The following is a 25,749-nucleotide window of genomic DNA, read 5'->3' on the forward strand; positions in this document are numbered from 1 at the left end:
TACTTATAGATTACTCGCTATTTTGGATATGTCTAATTGTCATTGACTGAAAACTTTCATTGTTTATGTGCCTGTGATTAAAAATAGCTAAAAAGTAATGCAAACACTCGGTTAAAAAAAAACCTAAACAAAATAAAAACAAAGGTTCCTATTCAATTAATACTAGCAGAGATAGAAAACTATAAGGCAATTGCAAAACAAACTTACATTGTAATACAAGAATAAAGCTTGAATTTGATTGTGAGCCTTTTCTATGAAGAATAGATAAGTACATTTACCTGCATGCTTATCTATATATGTACAGTATGTCTATAGACAAGATGTCAGGAAATAAACAGCTATTGCATATGTAAAGAATAATTTGCAGGGTATGTAATGTTACAGTTTACCTGCCAACACCAGCTACTCACAAATTGCCTTCTCTTTCACAGCATGCATGTTCCGGTACAATGGAATATCATTTGTCTACCTCATTTACCTCTTGCTTATTCCTTTATTTTCGGAACCGACCAAGATAACAATGCAAGGTAAGATTTTATTTTTCAATGTTACCTGAGAATATGTGCATGTGGCATTAAAATTACTATTAGATAATATAATTTACTTCATTTTATTTAATTGCAGTTGTGCTATATACTGTATTAATAGTGCAGATAAGTACAGCACACCCACAACTGCCAACTATCTCGTGATTCATTAGAGCAATGCCTTTCTTTTTTGAAGATATTATACTGTTATTGAATGGATTCTACTTCAAGTAGTAGGCACATTCAGCCAAAAAAGCGATCCCCAACCTGTGATTTGGGAGCTACATATGACTCGCGGGCCCATGATGTGTGGCGTGTCGCTGTCTGTCACCTTGGTGAGTTAGCACCAGGTCTAGCAAACAGCTATGAAGAGAAGGTCTTATGCTGAGTTTTCTTTGTAGCCCTGCACAGCAGACCAAATCTGAATGCACATATACTGGCGGCAAACAGGGAAAGGATAAATATGGTAAGCTGGAGATAGTATGGTACTGCCAGTCAGAGGAGCTGAGTGAAGTGGATGCAATAGTGTGGTCGGTGCCTTTATTAATGCAAGAATACCGAATGAAAGTGAGAACCCAGAGATGTAAGTAAACTGCCTAGATTATCTCCACATGCTTTCATTAGCAAAGCTTTGTCTCTCTAGTGGGGACCACTAAAGTATAAAAAAATAAGTCAATAAAATTTCCTGTAGGTTGTCACAGCCTATAATTCGTATGCCAAAATCATGAGTAATGCCAAAGTATCCCATATACATTAGATTGTTGTCTTCCCTCTTCACAGTAAGGATAAATTATAAATGTTTGATAATCACGTCTCCATCACTTTACATACAGTTAATTTGAATGCCCTCTTGTCTATATACTGTCACATCTCCAATAGAACCTGCTCCTGCACCGTCTGCTTCTGTCGCAAGGCACTGCCTTATTCATTGTGGTGCTGGTGATGGAAGAGATGTCAGAACAGAAGCTCTGGTCGGTGTAGGCTCTGTCCAGCCACTAAGGTTAGGGTGGCTGGGACATGCAGTGCTGTCGAGTCTGACAGTATGGGTGTGTGTGCTGTCCAGCTAGAGTTATCAGCTCCTTGCTTCAGCCTATTGGAAAACACCACACCTTAGGAAAGCTGCCAGATGTAGCTTTGTGCGCCTCAGGTTAAGGGCTGTGGTTTCTGCTCCTGCATAGTATTTGTGTTTTCCTGTTTTGACCTCGACTTTTTATTGATGGTTTTCTCCTGCCTGACAATTTTGGGCCTTTGCTGCCCTCTTGGTTTTGACCCTGCTACTTGATCACTCCTCGCAGCCTGCACCACCATAGAGCAGCTTATTCCATGGACCCAGCCCAGGGACCCCTGTTTACATCCAGTTCCCTGTACATGGGTGAACATGTGAAGGCCAGGGCAACCCCTGGGATCTGGTAAGTGGAGTGGCTTGCACTAAGCCTGTCTGTGGTAGCCATTTAGAGATGCCAGGCAACCACTGATAGAGCCTCATTACACATACACTTTAAAACAAAAATTGTTTTAATCGATTTAGAGTGACATTGGATTTCAGGGTATTTTGTTCTGCATAAAAAAATAAGGACAATTCCTGAATTGCTGTTTATTTGTTCTTACTGTTTTCAAAAAATCTGAATAAAAAGCTATGAAAAAATGTTATGAGCCCCAAAATGACACCAATAAAAATTTGAACTCATCCTACAAAAATCAAGCCCCTACTCGGACATGTCACCAGTCAATGGAAAAATGGAGGTTTTCCATGTCACTAATAGCTGAAAATCCATTTAGCGATCAGCACTCTACTCCTTGTGGTGCACGTAGAAATGAGTTACATATATGTGAAGAAATCCCGACACTCACATATAACGTGAATCTTGATTATTTTATTCAGAACTTCTATGAATGTTTCAGCTACTCGCGAGCTTTCAACAGCTCTTATACATGTACACTTATACACTTCATACAGGGTCTGAATAAAAGAATCAAGATTCACATTATATGTGAGTGCCGGGAGTTCTTCATCTACTAGTAGCTGAAATACTCTGGAAATGTGACTTGGCTCCCAATAACCTATTCAGTAAAATCCACGCTCGGAAGGCCAAATGGATACTTCTGAGTCCCGCAGGGTGCCCGAACCACAGTTATCATCAACATGTATGCATTCGTGCAGAGAGCAACACTCAATCTAAAGGGTTCTCCAAGTCTAACTATTTTTGACATATCTGTCTGATATGTGATGAATATGATATCGTAGGGTTCTGACACGTGGCACACCCACTAAAAAATGGAGGACATTTTTTAGTGGAAAAAAAATGGAATTATTTGTTTCCATGACCTAGCATTCTAAAATTCTGTAAAGCATCTATGGGTTCAAAATAGTGTTCTGGCACTTTGTTGGCTATGCAAGTGGCACCTGTAAGTTATTACAGTCAAATTTGCACTCCAAAACCAGATAGTACTTGTTCCCTTCCAAGCCCTGCCATGTGTTCAAACAGAAGTTATTGACCACTTATGGCCTTTTGTCAATTTTGAAAGAATTTGTTTTACATAAAGTTGGATCCATTTTCTCCTATTACCCCTTGTGAAAAAGAAAAATTTGGGATTAAAGCAAAATATTTGTAGACAAATTAAATGCTTCAATTTTGTGTCTCAATTTTATACTCCTTTGAGAAGCACCTGTAGGTCTAAAGAGGTCACCTTTATTTATCGAGTGGTTTAGTTTGCAAAATTTTATCACTTTTGGGTGGTTTCTGTTGTTTGGCACCTTGTGAGAGCACGAAAATGTGACATGGTGTACAAAAACTATTCCTGCTAAAATGTCACTCCAAACATCAACTAGCGCACTTTCCCTTCTGTGCCCAAACAATAGTTTCAGACCAAATTGCAAAATAAATTGTGTGGTCCAATTTATCCTGCTACCCCTGTGAAATGGAAACATAAAGGGCTAAAATATTATTTTTGCAGAACAAAACATCATTTTCATGTTCAATGTTATAAACTTTAATGAATCACCTTTGAGACCAAAAAGGGCAGTACACCCCAATCAGTACACCCCCACTTGTGGGTGGTTTCTGCTGTTTTGGTACCTCAGAAGCTCTGCAAATATGACAAAGCATCCACAATCTATTTTAGCCAAAATTATGCTCCAAAATTCAAATAGCGCTCCTTCCCTTCAATGCCCTGCCATGCGCTCAAACAGTACATTCCGACCGGATATGGAGTATTAGTACGTTCAGTAGAAAGTGCTTTTTTTTCGTGCATTCTCTCTCATTACAAGTTGTGAGAATGAAAATGTTGAGGCTAAAACAAAATTTTTATTGAAATAATGTAATTTTTATTTTTTTTCATTCCCTGCAATTTTGAATACTTGGAGGGCATGCTATTTTTAAAATGGTATTACTTTTGGGGTTTTCTGACATGTAGGCACCTCAAAGTCACTTCAAACCGTAATAAGTCTGTGTAAAAAAATATAGATTTTGTAAATATTGTTGAAAAAATTAATATTGCTAACATCCTAACAAAATAAAAAGACATTTCAAAAATGTGCTGATGTAAAATAGACACATGGGAAATGTTATTTAACTCTAAGGGCATAAAAATTAAAAGTTTAACAATTGCAAATTTTGCTAAACTGTCGCCAAATTTTTCGATATCTTCATAAATAAATGCAAATTTTATCGACTTAAATTCACCACTAACATGAAGTATAATGAGTCATGAAAATATTCTTGGAATCACTGGGATTGGAAGAAGCATTCCAAAGTTGTTATTATTATATAAAGTGATTCATCAGATTTGAAAAATAGGGGACTTTCAGAAAGGTGAAAACAGGCTTTGGCAATAAGGCGTTAAAAGCACTTTGCAATTTTACCCATTTAATAAGATGAGACAATCACTTTAAAGTAATAAAGAAATATTGCAAATATACAGAGAATCACTATAGCAAACAATCTCTAGAATATTTTTTAACTGTACAGGTAAATTTGAAGCATAATCTTAATACAAGCTATAATCTTACACTGCAAGACTGAAAGAAAATTTATGATTAAAATGTTGAATAATTGATGATAATGCTTGCTTCCTATCACATCATTAATGTAAATAACACATATGCACAAAAGCTCTATTAAGAGGAAAGTGTTATGAGCAAGTCAGCAAAGATAAAGATGACATAATGTTACTGAGTCTGGTGTGGTTGTATAGCACTGGAGTCTGAACCACCTTAAAGGGAATCTGTCACCCCCTGGGACACTTTTAAGCTATTACTATGGGCATACAGGTAATAAAATTGTTAAAATAGTCTTACCTGTATGCCTCATAGCTGCTGTCTTGTTGTTGAGAAATAGAGTTTTAATCTTTTATGTTAATGATTTGTTCCAGGCTTCGGGGCGTGCGGGGGCTGGAAGAAATCTCTACCTCCTGTCTTACCACCTCCTTCCCATGCACGTCACATTGCCATGTGACGTGCAGTTGTGGCGCCGGAATCCTGTGCCTGCGCCGGAATCCTGCGCTCTGCACGCGTGCTATTACCTGTACCTTATCCACCCTTCTATGGGCAGTGTCTTCATCCTTCTTCTGTGCAGGCACCGACAAATCACTGTGCAGTAGCAGTGACTCACCATAGTAATAGCTTAAAAGCATCCCAGGGGGTGACAGATTCCCTTTAAAGGGGTTTTCTGGTCTCAAGAAAAATTTTTGCAGCCTGATGCCGAATCATCAAGTCTACAATGTGCCGTGTTCTTCCAGTTTGAGATGGCAGTCGTGTGACTGCTAGTATGCAATTTACATACTTGCTATCATGTGTTGTCTAGTTTCTCTCAATACCCTTAAAGCACCACTCCAGCGGGTTTGTTTTAGTGTTTTTTTATAACACTGGAGTGGTGTCACTAATGTAAGTTCCCTGCCCCTAGAAATATACTTAGCAGCGGCCGTCTTTTTCTGTTCTGGGTGCCACTCCAGTCGTCTTCTGCAGGTTGTGACCAGACGGATCTCTCCAGTGTTTGCTAGCTGAGCCAAACACTGGAGAGATCATTACATTGAGAGCTTGTGACTGTTAACTCTGACTTTCGGTCAGATAGTGGTGCAGGACTGGAGCAGCACTGGGAACAGCTGAAGACAGTGGCTTGCAAGTGTAATACTAGGGTCAGGGAACATGCATTAGTGGTACCACTCAGCGCTGAAAAAAAAGAAAACTTGGAAAGACAACTCCCTTCTTATGCCATAATGGCGTTTAGGGGGTCCTTACAACTATATGAAATAGAATTTAGAGATCCTCGGCAGGGGATGCAGCCTTCTTTACAGGATTCACATTGAATCTTGCAAATGCCTGTGATGTACTGTATTTAGTTATATATAACTGCTCAGCTAACAATATGGCTGCCCCCACTTCTTGTAGGCGATGGGAAGCAACAAAGGAATTTGCTGTAAGGAAACACAAGATGAACTTTATCTCACATTTCTAAATCACAGCTTTGTTCATTCATAAATCCCTGTGGTGAAGCAACTTCAGTTGCTGCATCTCCATCTTGTACACAGAATTTGCCAAATGTTAGGTCTGTTTTTTAATTGATCTTTCTGGGTGGACTGTGATTAAATTCTAGGAAATTTCTAAACAGTGAGTCATATTAGAAAATTAAATTAGTGGTTAGTTGACAGTTTGTTTCTTTTGAACCTTCCAAGTTCCTTGCCTTACAACAACAATCTATAGTTTATGACGGACAAATATTTTCAGTTTACAAACTGAAAAAGTATTGAGCAGAAAAATACAAAATATTTCATTCAAATGTTTACTTTTTGTGGCTTTATTTGTGAAAACCCCAAATGTTGCTTATTTCTGATGAAAAGCTACACACCGCGCATAAATGTGCACAAACAGCAGCATTAGAAACATTTATTCCTGTGATAATAAATGTCATTTATCTCATGCAGTTCAAAGGCTGATATAAAACATTTTTATGTTTGCTTTTCTGTGAAAATACAGTGAATAGCTGCAAATTCACTGTGAGGAAATCTCAAATTCAATCTTATACCTTATCAAGACATATTAGAAGATGTAACCAGAGTCCGTAAGGTGCGACCAACAACAGACACTAAATTGAAAACACTGTGGGACTCTGAGTGTAGCACTCCTTTGATTTATAATATTTTTGTATTAAAAAATGCTTTTTTACCCCGTCCTTCCACAGCCAATTTTAGTTTTTTCCTCCCCCTTTTCTAAGAGGTATAACTATGAGGGCTTGGTTTTTGCAAGTTGAAGTTTAGAATGACACAATTTGTTTTGACATTCAATGTACTGGAAAACGTGAAAAAAATTCCAAGTGGGCAGTACGGTGGCTCAGTGGTTAGCACTACAGCCTTGCAGAGCTGGGGTCCAGGATTCAAATCCCACCAAGGACAACATCTGCAAGGAGTTTGTATGTTCTCCCCGTGTTTGTGTGGGTTTCCTCCCGCACTCCAAAGATCAAAAGATAGGGAATGTAGAGTGTGAGCCCTGATGGGGACAGTGCCCATAATGTCCCTATGGTGAGTGCAAAGGTGATTGTGAAGGGAGGAGGAGCAGAGTCACCTGTGACATCACTTATTGTGATTGGTGGATCTCTCTGTTATCAGCTTTGTATACAGGTGTTACCTCTGATTGTAATCCTGCCTCTGCTGATAAGGAACCTTGCTAAGAACTCTTCCTGAAAGGACAGGAAGTACAAGTATAAATAACTGTACTGGCCACTGTAAAAATTGCAAAGTTACTCTTTTGTTTTTTTAATAATTGTGATATGATAAAAAAACATTGCCAACAATTTTCAAAGAAATGCATGTTTAAAAAATGATTTACGGTAAACAATCAATCATTATCCGGTGATAACTTCCCTTTAATGTGTATAGCAGGGTATGTATCATGTGATTTGATACAACTCTGATTTAACTTGATGATATTTTATAGGTGGGTAAACCTGGAACATATTGCACCTTTCTCCTGATAACACAAATATGTTAAATTCTACAGTTGCATTGTAACATACAGATCCTATGACCTACATTTAGGCTGCAGTACAATGGCATGTTAAAAACTAGGTTGATGTTTTAATTTCCATAACATAATGATATAAATAACTGCTCAAATTCCATTTGCAAGAAAGAGCCATTTGGGAGTGCTCCTCATACCACTCATACCAGGAAAAATATTTTGAATTAGAAATGAGTGATGTGTATAGAAATCTGCCCATCGCAATATAGCAGACCTCATTCACCTAACCGCTGAGTGTTTTGATCTCAAATGACAGGCCAGTAAGTGCTTTGTAAGTACTTTTATTAAATTAAATTAATTTAAAAGAAATGATATTTATTTTTAGCTCACGTCATAAAACATTTGTTTGGCAATTCACTTTAAAAAAAAAAAAAAAAAAAAAATCTATATGTAGATATTATATTTTGTGATAGTTGTCTTTTGTCATGCCTGCTTATTCTATATTATAGATTCATGTCCATATTTATATCCATTTAATAGCAACACCCGTATGCATTACAAAATAAATATCTTGGACAATGTTAAAATGCCAAATGTTCAGACTTCTATTAAAAAAATGCATGAAAGTTTATATTTGATGCTAAAAGTTTGAGTGGAGCAGAGTATTGGATGCACAACACCTACAAATAGTAGTTCATTATGTGTGTCTATGTACTGCTTATGCCTAAGTCAACATGCTACATGCTTTTTATATCAATGGAAGGGTAGCTGTGTGTGTGTGTTGCCACCTACATTGAGGTCTATGTGGATGCATCATAAATATCTAAGATGGGTAAAGCTCTTGGTGCACCATGACATAACTGTACATCATGGCCTCAAAGCTCCATGAGTTAGTGTCTATGCAATGAAAAGCACGAGGATGGATGTAATTGATAATTCCTTTAATGGGCAAGAATATAATAGCCTCTACTCTTAGTTATTTAACTGCTTAATTGGAAAGGGACTCTGGGAGGTAGGTTTGGATTAAAGCCATCAGGTAATTTTTAGGCACAGTCATTTAAAGGGTATACCCAGGACTTTATGGTAAAACAAAAAATGTGACTAATCACTAACAGGCAGGTAATTGCAACTTACCTTCTTGTTGTGCCCAGCGGCGTTCTTCCCCGGCAAGGAGTGGTCACAGACCGCTCCAGCCGGGAATTCAGCTGCCTCTGCTGACGCAACGGGGCGTGACGACTTCTGACGTCATTCTGATTGTCAGCTGGCTCCCCCAGTTAGTCAGCGAGGATCCGGCTGTCAATCAGAATGGCATCGGAAGTCCCGCCCCATCGACAGGTTGCAGCGGAAAAGAAGCCTCCTCCCTGTAGAGGTGCCGTCAGCAGAGGTTTCTGAATCCCCATCAGGAACGGTCTGTGACCGCTCTGTGCCGGGGAAGAACGGCGCCGGGCACAACAGGCAGGTAAGTTGCAATTACCTGCCTGTTAGTGCCTAGATACATTTTTAGTTTTTATAAAGTCCCTGATATCCCCTTTAATGATTGAAAGATATAAATATTTCAGTTAATGACAATAATGCTAAAATCTCCCCAAAAATAGTATATACGTACATATACACGGTTATTATCCCATAGAAAGGCATACAATCAAGCTTATGTGTACTGGTGTACAGTAATACGTAAAAACAGTCATAATGGCATCATAAAATAATCTGAATAAATCTCTTAGCAAGATTTGGCATTCCATATTTATAAAAGCAAATAAAATCATGGAAATTTCTATAGGATAACAATGTGAGTTTTATAGTAGACATCTGCTATCCAGCTCAGCGCCAATTAAGTGACTGAGGTGGAGTTGCCATACTACACACAACCTGTGGATAGCTGCAATGTTGTTTTACAAAGCTCTTGTGATTTTCTAATCCTGTACAACCCCTTTAATTTATCCTATTTCATGCATAACAAATGGATGTATACACACAGCATTTACTATTTGAGGAACGTCAATTTCACAGGAAGGTAGGAATCGAAATTTCTACAAATGTACTGAAAACCCAAGAGAGATGTAATGAAACAGAGAAAAAGCAGCAATGGATTGTGTACTGTAGCTGACTCTGTCTAGAAAGGCTGTGTCTCAAATGAATTGGTAATGAACAGTAAGCTAACATTTCTAGACCATTAATTGCTTATCTGGCAGTGAAAACAGCGGTGAAATGCAGGTTTCTATTCAGGATCTGTAAAAAGATAATGCTTGTGTTAATGCATTTTTGTGTCAGTGAGAGCTAATGGAAGATTTGTATAAAATATATTGTTTATAATACATTTTGTTAAAACACATGTGAACAGACCCTGCTGTGTGAGCTGTAATATGATATGCATAGTGCAATTTATTTAAAAAGGACATTTTTTTCAGACTTGTTTAGTAATGGCTTGTGTTTTGTTTGTGCTACGTTCCAAAGCAAATGGTTGTATGGCAAACATTCAAAAGGTGATAAAGACCAAATTTGCCTACATGAATTTCATTGAAGCATATGCTTCATTCAGAACATTCATTTTGGTGAACTTATGGGTGTTACTTTCAACCTTGCCTCCACAGTATAGATATATATATATATATATTTTTTTTTTTTTTTTTTTGTACCATGTGAGCCAGTAGATAGAAAAATGTTTAAATTTGAGAGTCCTCAGTGGTTGATACCTTTTAATGGCTAACTGAAAAGATGGTAACAGATTGCAAGCTTTCTTCATCAGGCTAGTATAACCCAATATCTGAAGAGTCACATATTTATACACATTAGGACACAGAAATAATGCAACAGATGAGTCAGGTACCATTAAGAAGAGCAATTACTGTGGGAGAAAAGTGAACAGTTCTGGCTGTAAATATTGAATTCGTTCATAGATAAGGACTGTTATGATGACCCCAAAGTTCTGAGGACCACATTCCTTAGTTGATGTAGAATGACATAAATCCATGCGACAGTTTCATTCCTGCTCTGAAGGTGTCAAAGGTCATCATCAGTTTATATTCCCAAACCTTTCTGTCTCTCTGAGATTTGAAGTTACCTTTTAATACCAATAATTTCATGACTGTGATGTTGTGATCAGGTAAACAAAAATGCTTGGCCACAGGTAGATCTATTTTTTCTTCTTTTATTGTGTGGCGATAATGATTGAGCCTTGTCCTAAGTTTTTGCCCTGTCTCCCCTACATACAAGCTACCTGATGGACATTTTGTGCATATAATTAAGTACACTACATTAGATGTGATGCAGCTGAAAGTACCTGGGATCTTGTAGTCCTGATGTGAATTCGGGATCTTTATCATGTCTGTGGTCATTATAAATGGACAGGTTTTACATTTTTTCTGGTTGCAGGGAAAGGTAGTCGTAGGTGGTGGAGATGACAGGGAGCTTCTGACAATGATGCTTCTTAAATTTGGGGGTTGCCTGAAACACAGAAGTGGGGGGGTATGGAAATATGGATTGTAATCAGGCATCTTTTTGTAGAAAGGGTTGTAGTCTCCTTAGCACCTCCAAATTTGGGTTGTAGGTGACTACTAGAGGCACCCGGTTGCTTTGTTGTTTAGTTTTGTAATGTAGGAGATGATTCCTTGATATTCTGGTGGCTCTTGTAATCTGGTTCTCAATTGTTCTTGGATGGTAGCTCTGATTCAAAAAAATCTTTCTGAGTGCACCAAGGTGTTTGTCTCTATCCATAGCGTTGGAACATATCCAGTTGTATCTGATGGCTTGGCTGTAGGCAATAGAGTTTTTTATGTGTGTCAGATGGAAACTGTCCCATTTAAGGTATGTTGGATGGTCGATTGGCTTCCGGTCCAAGGGTGTCTCTATTTCATTGTTCTGTAGCTTGATGATGGTGTCCAAAAAGTTAATTTCAGTATAGGAGTAGTTGAGTGTTAGGTTGATGGTGGGAAACTACAACCCTTACTACAAAAAGATGCCCGATTACAATCCATATTTCCAGAGCACCCATTTCTGTGTTTCGGGCAATCCCCAAATTTAAGAAGAATCATTGTCAGAAACTCCATGTCATCTCCTCCACCTACAGGTACCTTTCCCTGCAACCAGAAAAAATGTAAAACCTGTCCATTTATAATGAACCCAGACCAGATAAAGATCCCGAATTCACATCAGGACTACAAGATCCCAGGTACTTTCAGCTGCATCACATCTAATGTAGTGTACTTAATTATATGCACCAAATGTCCATCAGGTGGTTTGTATGTAGGGAAGACAGGGCAAAAACTTAGGACAAAGTTGAATCATCATCGCCGCACAATAAAAGAAGAAAAAATAGATCTACCTGTGGCCAAGCATTTTCGTTTACCTGATCACAACATCACAGACATGAAATTATTGGTATTAAAAGGTAACTTCAAATCTCAGAGAGACAGAAAGGTTTGGGAATATAAACTGATGATGACCTTTGACACCTTCAGAGCAGGAATGAATGTGTCACGTGGATTTATGTCATTCTACATCAACTAAGCAATGTGGTCCTCAGAACTTTGGGGTCATTATAACAGTCCTTATCTATGAGCCAATCCAATATCTACAGCCTGAACTCCCACAGTAATTGCTCTGCTTAACATTACCTGTCTCATCTGTTGCATTATTTCTGTGTCCAAATGTGTATAAATATGTGACTCTTCAGATACTGGGTTATACTAGCCTGATGAAGAGGCCTAAGTAGCCTCGAAAGCTTGCAATCTGTTACCATCTTTTCAGTTAGCCATTTTTGTTTGTGAATTTATATGTAGCTACTTCACAACATTGCATTTTAGGGTTACATAACTTCTGTTGCATTTTTGTTGAAGAGATGGGAGGATAGTTAAAATATTAAAAAAAACATAAAAAAAGTTAAGGCTTTGCAGCTATTTAAATAAATGCATTTAACAATCGTAGGCACCACAACAAAATAATTGCCTGTTGTCGCAAATTAATTTCTGTGCGTGTGCCTGCTCAGCTAGTTCTTTTTTGAAGATCCCTTTGAGTTCAGTTAAGCAGCCATCTGAATTGTCAAAATGCACATAGGTAAGAATTGGCTAAACTATTAAAGAGGTTGTCCACCCTTCTTAATCACTATATGTCCTTAATGTAAAATAACAACAGGTTATACTCACCTCCGGTGTCATTCCAGCTGTGTCGGGCCTGGTCTCCTGGGAGCCCTGCAGCCAATCAGCAGCCACTTCAATTTCACTTTCTTTGGATGAAACTGACACCTGGAAGAAGTGGGAGCTGTTTCTCTCTGACTTTCTTTGGATGTCAGTTTTTGTTTGAAGGAATGTCACGCGAGCCCTGGGAGACCAGACACTGATACTGCTGGAACCGCGACGGCATCAAATAGGAGTATAGACTGTTATTTTACATGGGGAAAATGTAGTGATTGAGAAAGGTCTGTCTGAGTAGTGGACAACCTCTTTAAGGATGACTGCAAGAAAACTACAGCATTATATTTTTAATTTAATATCTGTAGTCTCTAAAATGTTGTTCCCACTGAAACTTTTCCCTGTTATTCTTTATGGGCTTGAGATTACAATGTAATATATCACATAACCTAAGGCTTTGGATGTCAAATAACGTTCACAAAATGAATTTTGGAGAAGTTTCTAGATCTTTCGTTTCAGGCACCAAACGGTGCTTTACTTCATTGAAAACATTAACAACACTTGACCATTTTCATGATGCTGAAGCGTACCACTACCATCAGCTTTGTTGTTTTTTAGTGGATTAGCTTCTCCATCTAGGTTAACTTCAATGGTGTTCTCAAAAGCTGTTTATCTTGGAGTAGAATAACATCTAGCATGGCACATAGATAATTTTTTTGCTCCAGGTAATGATATATTACAGTTGAACTGGAGGTGAACTAAAGAGGAACATTACCACAAGCTTTGCTCTGAAAACGGAACACTTTAGACAGCCTTCCTTCTCACTCTGTTTATCCCGAATGCTTCTCTTGTCAATGCCTCATTTCCACATCAGCTTTACTCTATACATCATTGCTTAAAATGTCCTCTCTGTTGATACAAAATGCTTTCTACTTAATGTGATTAGTTCTATTATTCATCATGTTCTAAATTGAGAACTTGTTAACCTGTCATATTTATGTACAGCCACAGTATTTTTTATTCCTTCTGCTGCCCCCATCCTGGTATTTGTGCTGCCCCCATCCTGGTATTTGTGCTCCCCAATCCTGTTCCTTCATCCTGTTATGTGCTGCCCTCATCCCTATCCTAGTATGCATGGCACTCCTCATCCCTAACCTGGTATGCATGGCACCCCTCACCCCCAATCCTGGTATACATGGCACCCCTCACCACTAATCCTGGTATGTATGGCACCCCTCATCCCCAATCCTGGTATGCATGGCACCCCTCACCCCCAATCCTGGTATGCATGGCACCCCTCACCCCCAATCCTGGTATGCATGGCACCCCTCACTCCCAATCCTGGTATGCATGGCACTCCTCACCCCCAATCCTGGTATGCATGGCACCCCTCATCCCAGTCCTGGTATGCATGGCTCCCTCATACCCAGTCCTGTTATGCATGGTACCCCATACCTCATCCCTATCCTGGTATGTATGGTACCCCTCATCCTGGTATGCATGGTACCCCTCATCTTGGTATGCATGGTACCCCTCATCCCTATCCTGGTATGCATGGCACCTCATCCCTCATCCTGGTATGCATGGCTTCCTCATCCCCAATCCTGGTATGCATGGTACCCCACATCCCCAATCCTGGTATGCATGGCACTCCTCATCCCTATCCTGGTATGTATGGTACCCCACATCCTGGTATGCATGGCACCCCATCCCTCATCCTGGTATGCATGGTACCCTGCATCCCTATCCTGGTATGTATGGTACATCTCATCCTAGTATGCATGGTACCCCTCATCCTGGTATGCATGGTACCCCTCATCCCTATCCTGGTATGCATGGCACCTCATCCTGGTATGCATGGCTTCCTCATCCCCAATCCTGGTATGCATGGTACCCCTCATCCCCAATCCTGGTATGCATGGCACTCTTCATCCCTATCCTGGTATGTATGGTACCCCACATCCTGGTATGCATGGCACCCCATCCCTCATCCTGGTATGCATGGTACCCTGCATCCCTATCCTGGTATGTATGGTACATCTCATCCTGGTATGCATGGCACCCCATCCCTCATCCTGGTATGCATGGTATCCCTAATCCCCCAATCCTGGTATGTATGGCCTCCTCATCCCCCAATCCTGATATGCATTGCACCCAACCCCTCATCCTGGTATGCATGGCTCCCTCATCCCCAGTCCTGGTATGTATGGCCCCCTCATCCCTATCCTGGTATGCATGGCACTCCTCATCCCCCAATCCTGGTATGCATGGCACCACATATTCCTATTCTGGTATGCATGGTACCCCTCATCCTGGTATGCATAGCACCCCATTCATCATCCTGGTATGCATGGTACCCCGCATTCCTATCTTGGTATGCATGGTACTCCTCATCCCCAATGCTGGTATGCATGGCACCCCTCAGCCCCCAATCCTGGTATGCATGGCACCCCTCATCCCCCAATCTTGGTATGCATGGACCCCCTCACCACCCAATCCTGGTATGCATGGTCGCCTCACCCCCCAATCCTGGTATGTATGGTCCCCTCACCCCCCAACCCTGGTATGCATGGTACCCCTCACCCCCCAATCCTGGTATGCATGGTCCCCTCACCCCCAATCCTGGTATGCATGCTCGCCTCACCCCCCAATCCTGGTATGCATGGTACCCCCCACCCCCCAATCCTGGTATGCATGGTACCCCTCATCCCCCAATCCTGGTATGCATGGTACCCCTCATCCCCCAATCCTGGTATGCATGGTCCCCTCACCCCCAATACTGGTATGCATTGCACCCCTCACCCCCAATCCTGGTATGCATGGTCCCCTCACCCCCAATCCTGGTATGCATGGCACCCCTCACCCCCCAATCCTGGTATGCATGGTCCCCTCACCCCCCAATCCTGGTATGCATGGTACCCCCCATCCCCCAATCCTGATGTGTGGCCCCCTCACCCCCCAATCCTGGTATGTGTAGCCAGGGCCGGCTCCAGGTTTTTGTGGGCCTTGGGCGAAAGAGTCTCAGTGGACCCCTTTAACACATACCACGATTCATGATGCACAGATATCGCAGAGAAATATATATATAGTACAATGCCGAAGATTTCACTTCTTACATTACATGACCGATATCTATTGTAAATTCCACAATAGCTCAGAAACCGACAAATCGCTCCACACAGTATACTGGCCCCCATATAACGCTCCATACAGGATACTGGCCCCCATATAGCGCTCCATACAGGATACTGGCCCCCATATAACGCTCCATACAGAATACTGGCCCCCATATAACGCTCCTTACAGAATACTGGCCCCCATCTAACGCTCCATGCAGGCTGTGCCTCCACATAATGCTCCATGCAGGCTGTTCCCCCCACATAATGCCTCATACAGGCTGTTCCCCCCCACATAATGCCTCATGCAGGCTGTTCCCCCCACATAATGCCTCATACAGGCTGTTCCCTCCACATAATGCCCCACGCAGGCTGTTCCCCCCACATAATGCCCCACACAGGCTGTTCCCCTCACATAATGTCCCATGCAGGCTGTTCCCCCCATATAATGCCCCACACAGGTTGTTCCCCCCACATAATGCCCCACGCAGGCTGTTTCACCATATAATTCCCCATGTAGGATGTCACCCCTCCCTTATAATGCCCCATGCAGGATGTCACCCCCCCTCCCTTATAATGCCCCATTCAGGATGTCAGCCCCCCCCTCCCTTATAATGCCCCATGCAGGATGTCACACACACATCCTCCATTATAATGCCCCATTCAGAATGTCACCCCCCTCTGCTTATAATGCCCCATGCAGGATGTCACACCACCCCACCTCCCCTCCCTTATAATGCCCCACGCCGCCATACAATAAAAAAAAAAAATCAAATACTCACCTCACTCCTCACCTGGAAACAAATCTTCATCAATGTAACAATGAAGAAGAAGGATCCATCACCAGAGTAGGTTCCAATAAAATCCTAATCTTTATTTTATAGAAATAAGATGACAGTTACCAACCTTGGGTATGACTAACAGCTTACAAAATTGTAGGATTGTTACTCAGATGGCAGCCATGCCCAGGGAGGCGGGATTAGGAGGTCTGAGACAGGACTAATACTGGAAGAGATGCCCCGCCAGAGTAGTCCTGATTTATTTGCATTTTCTGCGGTGCAGGATGGAGGATAAAGCTGCAGCCTTCAGACATTGCTGTGTTATTATGTACATAAAACACATTATCAGAAAACAGAAATCCACATGCATAGAGCTATATTAGTGGTTGGGGACAATCAGGGACTGACAGGTTCCCCTTAACCCAGCAAGGAAAATGGCTAACTTGGTTTTTGCATTTTAAAAAATGAATATCTTGATCACTTAACAACCTCTCTTCCTATCACCATTTGTTTTCTCTTGTTTTTTGTTTTTTTTTTATTAAAGGGGTTGTTTGTATTAACTGTTGACTTGGTTTTACTGTTGGATTTTAGTATCTGTATAAAATTAATATTGCAGATTTTGATTTTATTGGAACCTACTATAGTGCTGGATAAATCTCCTTTGCTGCTCCTGCTTATTTCCCCTATCCCTTTTTTTCATAAACATGGCCTGGCAAGGAATTCACCTAACCACTATTCATTGTGCCTTCTTACCACTTCTTACCACTATGATCCCCGTTATGCCTCCTTATATTATATCCCCCTCTGTGCTTCCTTATAATAATGCCCCCCATTGTAACTATTTATAATAATGCCCCCAATGTACCTTCTTATAATAATTCCCTCCATTATATCTTCTTATATGCCCCCATTGTGCCTCCTTCTAATAATATCCACCTGTTGTGCCTCCTTAAAATAATGCCCTGTAGTGCTGAGCGAACACTAAAATGCTCGGGTGCTCGAAGCTCGGGCCGAGCTCACCGTGATACTCGGGTGCTCGACCCGAGCAACGAGCCCAATGTTAGTCAATGGGAGACCCGAGCATTTTTGCGGCGGCAAAAATGACATGGGGACAGCATGGGGATCGCCCCAGGAAGCATTTCTGACCCTAAGGTCACTGCTGTCAACAACGTGGTCAGACGTATTAAGCCACTTTTACGGGCTCACAATAAAACATTCAAAAACGAAACTGAAACGGTTTTCCTGTGAAATATGTTAAGGAACATCCTTTCCAGGGTAAAGACTTGTGTATAAGGTAAAATAAATAACCAAAAACAAAAATACTCCACCACACCTTGGGCTATGTTCACAAGTAGCATTTTTTATGCGTTTTTGCACTTTTGTATTGCTTTCAACCGTGACAAATGCATTCACCGGGAAATGTCATTTTAGCATTTTACAACCTTATCTGGCCATGTGCTGTGTGACACATGCATACAGTGCTGAAAAGACATGGGAACAGCATGGGGAAGACCCCTGGAAGCATCTCTGACACCCAGGTCACTGCCTAAAAGTGTGCCCATCAGAAGTGATCCTTGCCGCATCAGAAGATGCAGACTTGCAACTGTCCCCGTGCAAGTCCTTGTCCCAGGGCAGTGTTCAATTTTACCTCCCCCATTCCTTGCAATGCAAGCGCAAGTATGCAGCCTGCCACCCACCCCCAGGCTGCAATACCATACTGCTTGCTTGCACTTGAAATTGGGCCTTTTAGGCATGTGGAGGCGGAATCTGGCCACCACGTCATGGCTGCGTCGGCGGCCTGGTATCCATACTCAGTCCCCAGCCGGTGTCCTCGCTTGGTCCTCAGCCGCCAGGGGGAGGCCGGGTGTCCATACTCAGTCCCCAGCCACCCCACGGCCGGGTGCCCACACACGGTCCCCAGCCGCCTAAGGGCGGCTGGGTGTCCATAAATGGTCCCCAGACGCCCCTATTTGAAGGACAGCCTAACCACAAACACGTGGACAAGTGAATGTGGCCAGGGATGGTCCATATGACTGATGCCTTCACACTGGGTTAATATTGTGGAAGCCGGGACACAGTTGGACACTGGGATGCAACACGTCCTCCAGACATAGAGGATTGTGGGTCCTGTGTCAATCAGGCTTCAACACAAAGTTCAGAAGGTAGACAGCAGCAGTGGTCGGCCTCCTACACAACGAGTAAATTATTCATGATCATGAGGCCATCCATCTCCTTAGCTTTCTGTTCCTTGGAATGCAAGCGCATGTCTGTAGTAGCGGCTAGGCCTGAGGTGGTCAGCGTTTTGTCGCATATCCTACCTCCTCCGAGGATTGCTGGATGTTTTCCTGCTACTATCCCAGTTCTATGACTCCCGTTAAAACAAAGCTTCAGGTGATGAATGATGGATGAGGTGGTGGCAAAGGAGAAAGAGCAGGAGGAACAGGGACAATTCACATCAATATCAGGCAAGTCAACCACACATGTCTTGTAGGATATGTTTCTGTACCAAAAGGAGCGGTTCGGCTACACAGTTATAGGGCATACAGTGAGTGCAATGCATACCAAAAATTTTGAGGCACTCAAATGCCCCTTAAAGTGACACGGAGGTCAGAGGGCCTTAACTAAACCATTTTTTCCATTTATAGCAACTGGGTCTCCTGTACACTGTTGGCCTAAGCAGTGAATGGAAGGCTTTCCAAAAATTATGAGGAACTGCAATGCCCCTTGAAACAGACGTGGATTACAGCGTACTAAAAACCTTCTACCTATTATTGGGGAGTGGGTCTCCCTTAGTGTTCGCCTATGCATTGAAAAGCAAAAGCTGACTAAAATTAGGAGGAAATGCAATGCCCGTTATAAGAGTCGTGGAGGTTAGAGGTAATTAAAAACAACATTTCAATGCCCCTTGGAAGATCTGTGGAGTTCAGAGTGGTTTAACAAGACGGTTTTAATGCCCTTGTAAGAGTGGTGGAGGTCACAGTAGCTTAACAAGACGGTTTTAATGCCCCTTGGAAGAGTGGTGGAGGTCACAGTACGTTAACAAGACGGTTTTAATGCCCCTTGGAAGAGACGTGGAGTTCAGAGTGGTTTAACAAGACGGTTTTAATGCCCCTTGGAAGAGACGTGGAGGTCACAGTAGCTTAACAATACAGTTTTAATGCCCCTTGGAAGAGTGGTGGAGGTCGCAGTGGAATAAAAAGACAATATCAGTGCCCCTTGGAAGAGTGGTGGAAGTCACAGTAGCTTAACAAGATGGTTTTAATGACCCGTGGAAGAGTGGTGGAGGTCACAGTAGCTTAACAATACAGTTTTAATGCCCCTTGGAAGAGTGGTGGAGGTCACAGTAGCTTAATAAGACGGTTTTAATGCCCCTTGGAAGAGTGGTGGAGGTCACAGTAGCTTAATAAGACGGTTTTAATGCCCCTTGGAAGAGACATGGAGTTCACAGTGATTTAACAAGATGGTTTTAATGCCACTTGGAAGAGACGTGGAGGTCACAGTAGCTTAACAAGACAGTTTTAATGCCCCTTGGAAGAGTGGTGGAGGTCGCAGTGGAATAAAAAGACAATATCAATGCCCCTTGGAAGAGTGGTGGAGGTCACAGTAGCTTAACAAGATGGTTTTAATGCCCCTTGGAAGAGACGTGGAGGTCACAGTAGCTTAGCAAGACAGTTTTAATGCCCCTTGCAAGAGTGGTGGAGGTCACAGTAGCTTACCAAGATGGTTTTAATGCCCCTTGGAAGAGTGGTGGAAGTCACAGTAGCTTAACAAGATGGTTTTAATGCCCCTTGGAAGAGACGTGGAGGTCACAGTAGCTTAACAAGACAGTTTTAATGCCCCTTGGAAGAGTGGTGGAGGTCACAGTAGCTTAACAAGACGGTTTTAATGCCCCTTGGAAGAGTGGTGGAGGTCACAATAGCTTAACAAGATGGTTTTAATGCCCCTTGGAAGAGACGTGGAGTTCAGAGTGGTGTAACAAGACGGTTTTAATGCCCCTTGGAAGAGACGTGGAGGTCACAGTAGCTTAACAAGACAGTTTTAATGCCCCTTGGAAGTGTGGTGGAGGTCGCAGTGGAATAAAAAGACAATATCAATGCCCCTTGGAAGAGTGTTGGAAGTCACAGTAGCTTAACAAGACGTTTTTAATGCCCCTTGGAAGAGACGTGGAGGTCACAGTAGCTTAACAAGACAGTTTTAATGCCCCTTGGAAGAGTGGTGGAGGTCACAGTAGCTTAAGACGGTTTTAATGCCCCTTGGAAGAGTGGTGGAGGTCGCAGTGGAATAAAAAGACAATATCAATGCCCCTTGGAAGAGTGGTGGAGGTCACAGTAGCTTAACAAGACGGTTTTAATGCCCCTTGGAAGAGACGTGGAGGTCACAGTAGCTTAACAAGACAGTTTTAATGCCCCTTGGAAGAGTGGTGGAGGTCACAGTAGCTTAAGACGGTTTTAATGCCCCTTGGAAGAGTGGTGGAGGTCGCAGTGGAATAAAAAGACAATATCAATGCCCCTTGGAAGAGTGGTGGAGGTCACAGTAGCTTAACAAGACGGTTTTAATGCCCCTTGGAAGAGACGTGGAGTTCAGAGTGGTTTAACAAGACGGTTTTAATGCCCCTTGGAAGAGTGTTGGAGGTCACAGTAGCTTAACAAGACGGTTTTAATGCCCCTTGGAAGAGACGTGGAGTTCAGAGTGGTTTAACAAGACGGTTTTAATGCCCCTTGGAAGAGACGTGGAGGTCACAGTAGCTTAACAAGACAGTTTTAATGCCCCTTGGAAGAGTGGTGGAGGTCGCAGTGGAATAAAAAGACAATGTCAAGGCCCCTTGGAAGAGTAGTGGAGGTCACAGTAGCTTAACACTACGGTTTTAATGCCACTTGGAAGAGTGATGGAGGTCACAGTAGCTTAACAAGACAGTTTTAATGCCCCTTGGAAGAGTGGTGGAGGTCGCAGTGGAATAAAAAGACAATATCAATGTCCCTTGGAAGAGTGGTGGAGGTCACAGTAGCTTAACAAGATGGTTTTAATTCCCCTTGGTAGAGACGTGGAGGTCACAGTAACTTAACAAGACGGTTTTAATGCCCCTTGGAAGAGACGTGGAGGTCAGAGTAGCTTAACAAGACTTTTTTCATGCCCCTTACAAGAGCCATGCAGTACAGCATATTAAAAACATTATTCCCATTATTGGGGAGTGGGTCTCCCATAGTCTTTGCCTATGTCTTCCAAGCAAAAGCTGCCAAAAATTAGGACGGAGGAACTTGCAATGCTGGCAAACAATAGCCATGCAGTACAGCATATTAAAAACATTATTCCTATTATTGGGGAGTGGGTCTCCCATATTCTTTGCCTATGCCTTCCAAGCAAAAGCTGCCAAAAATTAGGACAGAGGAACTTGCAATGCTGGCAAACAAGAGACATGCAGTACAGCATATTAAAAACATTATTCCCATTATTGGGGAGTGGGTCTCCCGTAGTCTTTGCCTGTGCCTTCCAAGCGAAAGCTGCCAAAAATTAGGACGGAGGATAAGGAGAAGAGCAAAATACAGCCTAAATGAGGAAGCGTATAGCCATGTGTGGGTGTGAAGCGGTGCATGGGAATACACCTCCCGAAATAACACAGTGGATTTGACTTTATGTTACTCTGCTGTCATTTGGTGGTGATGAGAAGTCTGGCCCAATCCATCCCTTGTTCATTTTGATAAGGGTCAGCTTGTCAGCATTGTCAGTTGACAGGCGAGTGCGCTTATCAGTTATAATTCCCCCAGCGGCACTAAAAACACGCTCCGATAACACGCTAGCGGCAGGGCAGGCCAGGACCTCCAAGGCGTACAGAGCGAGTTCATTCCAAGTGTCTAGCTTGGATACCCAATAATTAAAAGGCACAGAGGAATCACGGAGGACGCTGGTACGGTCGGCAAGGTACTTTCTCACCATCTTTTGAAACTTTCCACTCCTTGTGAGAGTACCCCGCGCCTCAGGGCCTGTAAGCTGGGCGGGTCTCAAAAAACTGTCCCAGAATGTTGACAGTGTTCCCCTGCCTCTGCTGGATTGGAGTTACGTCTCTCTCGCCTGTACGCCTTGGTTGGGCAACGAACTGTGACCTCTGCCGCTAGCGTGTTCAGATGGGAATTTTTCTTTAACAGTTCGGCAGCAAGCGCCTTCTGGTACTGCCCCATTTTTGTAGACCTCTCCACCTCAGGAATAAGAGAGTGAAAGTTCTCCTTGTAGCGGGGGTCTAAAAGTGTCACCAACCAGTAATGACTGTCACCCAACATTTTGACAACGCGAGGGTCACGGTTAAGGCAGCGTAACATAAAGTCAGCCATGCGTGCCAGACTGGTAACGGGCAAGACTTCCGTGTCCTCACCAAGATGACGACTGACCATGCTCTCCTCCTCCCCCCTGTCCTCAGGCCACCCACGCTGAACCGACGGTATGACAGTTGTACAGGTACTACTGTCTACAGCGCATGATACCAGCTCCTGTTCTTCCTCCTCCTCCTCCTCCTCTCCCTCATTGTCCCCCAATGCACGTTGGGATGAGATGAGGCTGGGCTGTGTGTAATCGCCTGTTACAGCTTCTTGATCCATCTCATCATACTCTGGCTGCAATGCCTCCTCTTTAATTCTCTGCAGAGAGCGTTGCAAAAGACAGACAAGTGGGATGCTGACGCTAATGATGGCATCATCGCCACTCACCATCTTGGTGAACTCCTCAAAGTTTGTCAGGATGGTACATATGTCAGACATCCAGGTCCACTCCTAAGGTCTTATATGTGGAGTCTGACCTGAATATCGACGGCCTTGTTGCAGCTGGTACTCCACAACTGCTCTCTTCTGCTCACAAATCCTTTGCAACATGTGGAGGGTAGAGTTCCAACGTGTGGGGACATCACACACCATTCGGTGTGCCGGAAGCTGCAAACGCTGCTGCAACACAGCAAGGGCTGCGGAAGCTGTAGCCGACTTCCGAAAATGAGCTGACAGGCAGCATACATTGACGAGCAGATCTGGCAACTCGGGGTACGATTTAAGAAACCAGCTGAACCACGAGGTTAAGCACATGAGCCAGGCATGGTACGTGTGTGATCTCGCCTCACCTCAGAGCCGCCACCAGGTTACGGCCATTGTCACACACGACCATGCCTGGATGTAGGTTCAGCGGTCTCAGCCACAGATCTGCCTGCTCTTTCACAGCTGTCCACAACTCACAAGCAGTGTGAGGTTTATCACCTAAGCTTATGAGTTTCAGCACAGCCTGTTGCCGCTTGGCTGAGGCAGTACTGCAGTGCTTCCAGCTTGCAACTGATGAGGTGATATCTGAGATGGAGGCTGAACATGAGGAGGAGGATGATGCGCAGGAGCTGTACACTGTGGGGGCAACTCTGACTGACATAGGGCCTGCAATCCTCGGTGTGGGGAGGAGCATCAGGGTGAGGAGGAGTATGTGGTCAAGACTCATGGCTATTAAAACTTGACCGTGTGGAAGACAGACCAGAGGTGGTGGTGCCCAGGTAACTGGAAGTATTATCTGCTATCCAATTAATAACCTGTTCACACTGATCAATTTGCAATACTGGTGTTGTAGTGTGCTTCCCTAGTAATTCGGTCAAGAAGTGGGAGCGAGAAGATGTGGCTGTTGGTTGTGGCACATTCTCACCTTGGCCACGGCCCCGTCCTCTACACGCACCATCACCAGATCGTCCAGTTCCATGTCCCTTGCCACGCGCCTTGCCCATTGTAAATGAAGTAAAATAGCTTACACTCGCACGATCAATGGTAAAAGGGTAATGTAAAGGAGATTAGAACCGTGGAAGAGGAAAACCACAGTTCTATTTCTCTGGCCTACACCAGAATCTTTTAAACAGATATATTTGTGTCTGAACAGTCAGGGAGACACTATCACTGTTTTTTTTATGGAAAAAAGGCCAAAAGCAGGATAGTACAGAGATTTGAACAGTGGAGCTGCAAAACCACAGTTATAATTATCTGGCCTACACCAGAATCTTTTAAACAGATATATTTGTGTCTGAACAGTCAGCGAGACACTATTACTGTTTCTTTTTACTGAAAAAAGGCCAAAAGCAGGATAATACAGAGATTTGAACCGTGGAACTGCAAAACCACAGTTATAGTTATCTGGCCTACACCAGAATCTTTTAAACAGATATATTTGTGTCTGAACGGTCAGGGAGACACTATTACTGTTTTTTTTACGGAAAAAAGGCCAAAAGCTGCATAATAATGAGATTTGAACCGTGGAACTGCAAATCCACAGTTCTAGTTATCTGGCCTACACCAGACTCTTTTAAACAGATATATTGGTGTCTGAACAGTCACAGACACACTCAATTTTTTTTTTTGGGGGGGAGGGGGATACCAAAAGGTTAATAAGACGCGTATTTGTACAGTCTGACTGAGTAAAAAAAAAATACAGGATTTAGATGTTAAAAAAAAAGGATTTTTCCTGGCCCCTGAGACCGGGGGATAAGTCTAGCAATTTGACCAGCAGGAGCACACAGGACTGTAATGCAGTGTTTGTTGGTATAACCACTGCGTCTCCTATACAGCCTGACTGCCTGCCTGATATCTGGGTTGGATATTAGTCCTGAGAAGGACTGTTTGTTTGGCAGGCTTTAGAGACCCTACACTACCTATTTCACACTATATATCTCTCCCTAACTCAGCAGCACTCTCCCTACACTGTCTGATCCTGGGCGACTGTGTCCAAGATGGCGGCGCCCGGTTTTAAATACTCGAGGTGACGCTGTGCGGCCAGCCAATAACTGTAATGCCCAGAAACAACATGGCTGCGGCATTACAGTGACTGACTGGCAATCCCTGCATGTTCATTGGCTCTGTAAAGAGCGCCAAACGTGCAGGGCGGAGACCCGAGCTCCCGCCCGAGTAACCCGGAAATGCTCGGTGCTCGCCGAACATCCCGAGTAGTGAGATGCTCGGGCGAGTACCAAGCAGTGTCGAGCATGCTCGCTCAACACTAATGCCCTGTATTGTGTTTCATTATAATAATGCCCCCGTTGTGCTTCCTTATAATAATATCCCCATTGTACTGTCTTACAGTAATTCCCTCCATTGTACCTTATAATAATGTCCCCATTTTGCCCCCCCCATGACCTTGTATTTCAATATTTCCTTGACTGTGTCAGGCAAAAAATAAACTAAAGCTCACCTCACCCTGCTCCCATGCTGAGCACTGATCTTTTTCACTACAGTCTCTGGGCAGTCTTGCAGA

The 25,749-nt window shown here is 42.9% G+C and overlaps 1 protein-coding gene across 7 annotated transcripts in view; it reads left to right on the top strand.

The window, feature by feature from the left end:
- Window positions 1–25,749, top strand: part of PIEZO2 (piezo type mechanosensitive ion channel component 2) — a 501,115-nt gene that overhangs the window by 172,012 nt on the left and 303,354 nt on the right. For all 7 annotated transcript variants that reach the window (XM_073679027.1, XM_073679025.1, XM_073679031.1 and 4 more), the window contains exon 2: window positions 432–527. In XM_073679027.1, the coding sequence (XP_073535128.1) occupies window positions 432–527 (96 nt within the window). The remainder of the gene's footprint in view (window positions 1–431; window positions 528–25,749) is intronic.

This window comes from Phyllobates terribilis, unplaced genomic scaffold, assembly GCF_046119375.1.
Source record: "Phyllobates terribilis strain yellow unplaced genomic scaffold, ASM4611937v1 Scaffold_4__5_contigs__length_816908805, whole genome shotgun sequence".
Classification (NCBI taxonomy): Eukaryota; Metazoa; Chordata; class Amphibia; order Anura; family Dendrobatidae; genus Phyllobates; species Phyllobates terribilis.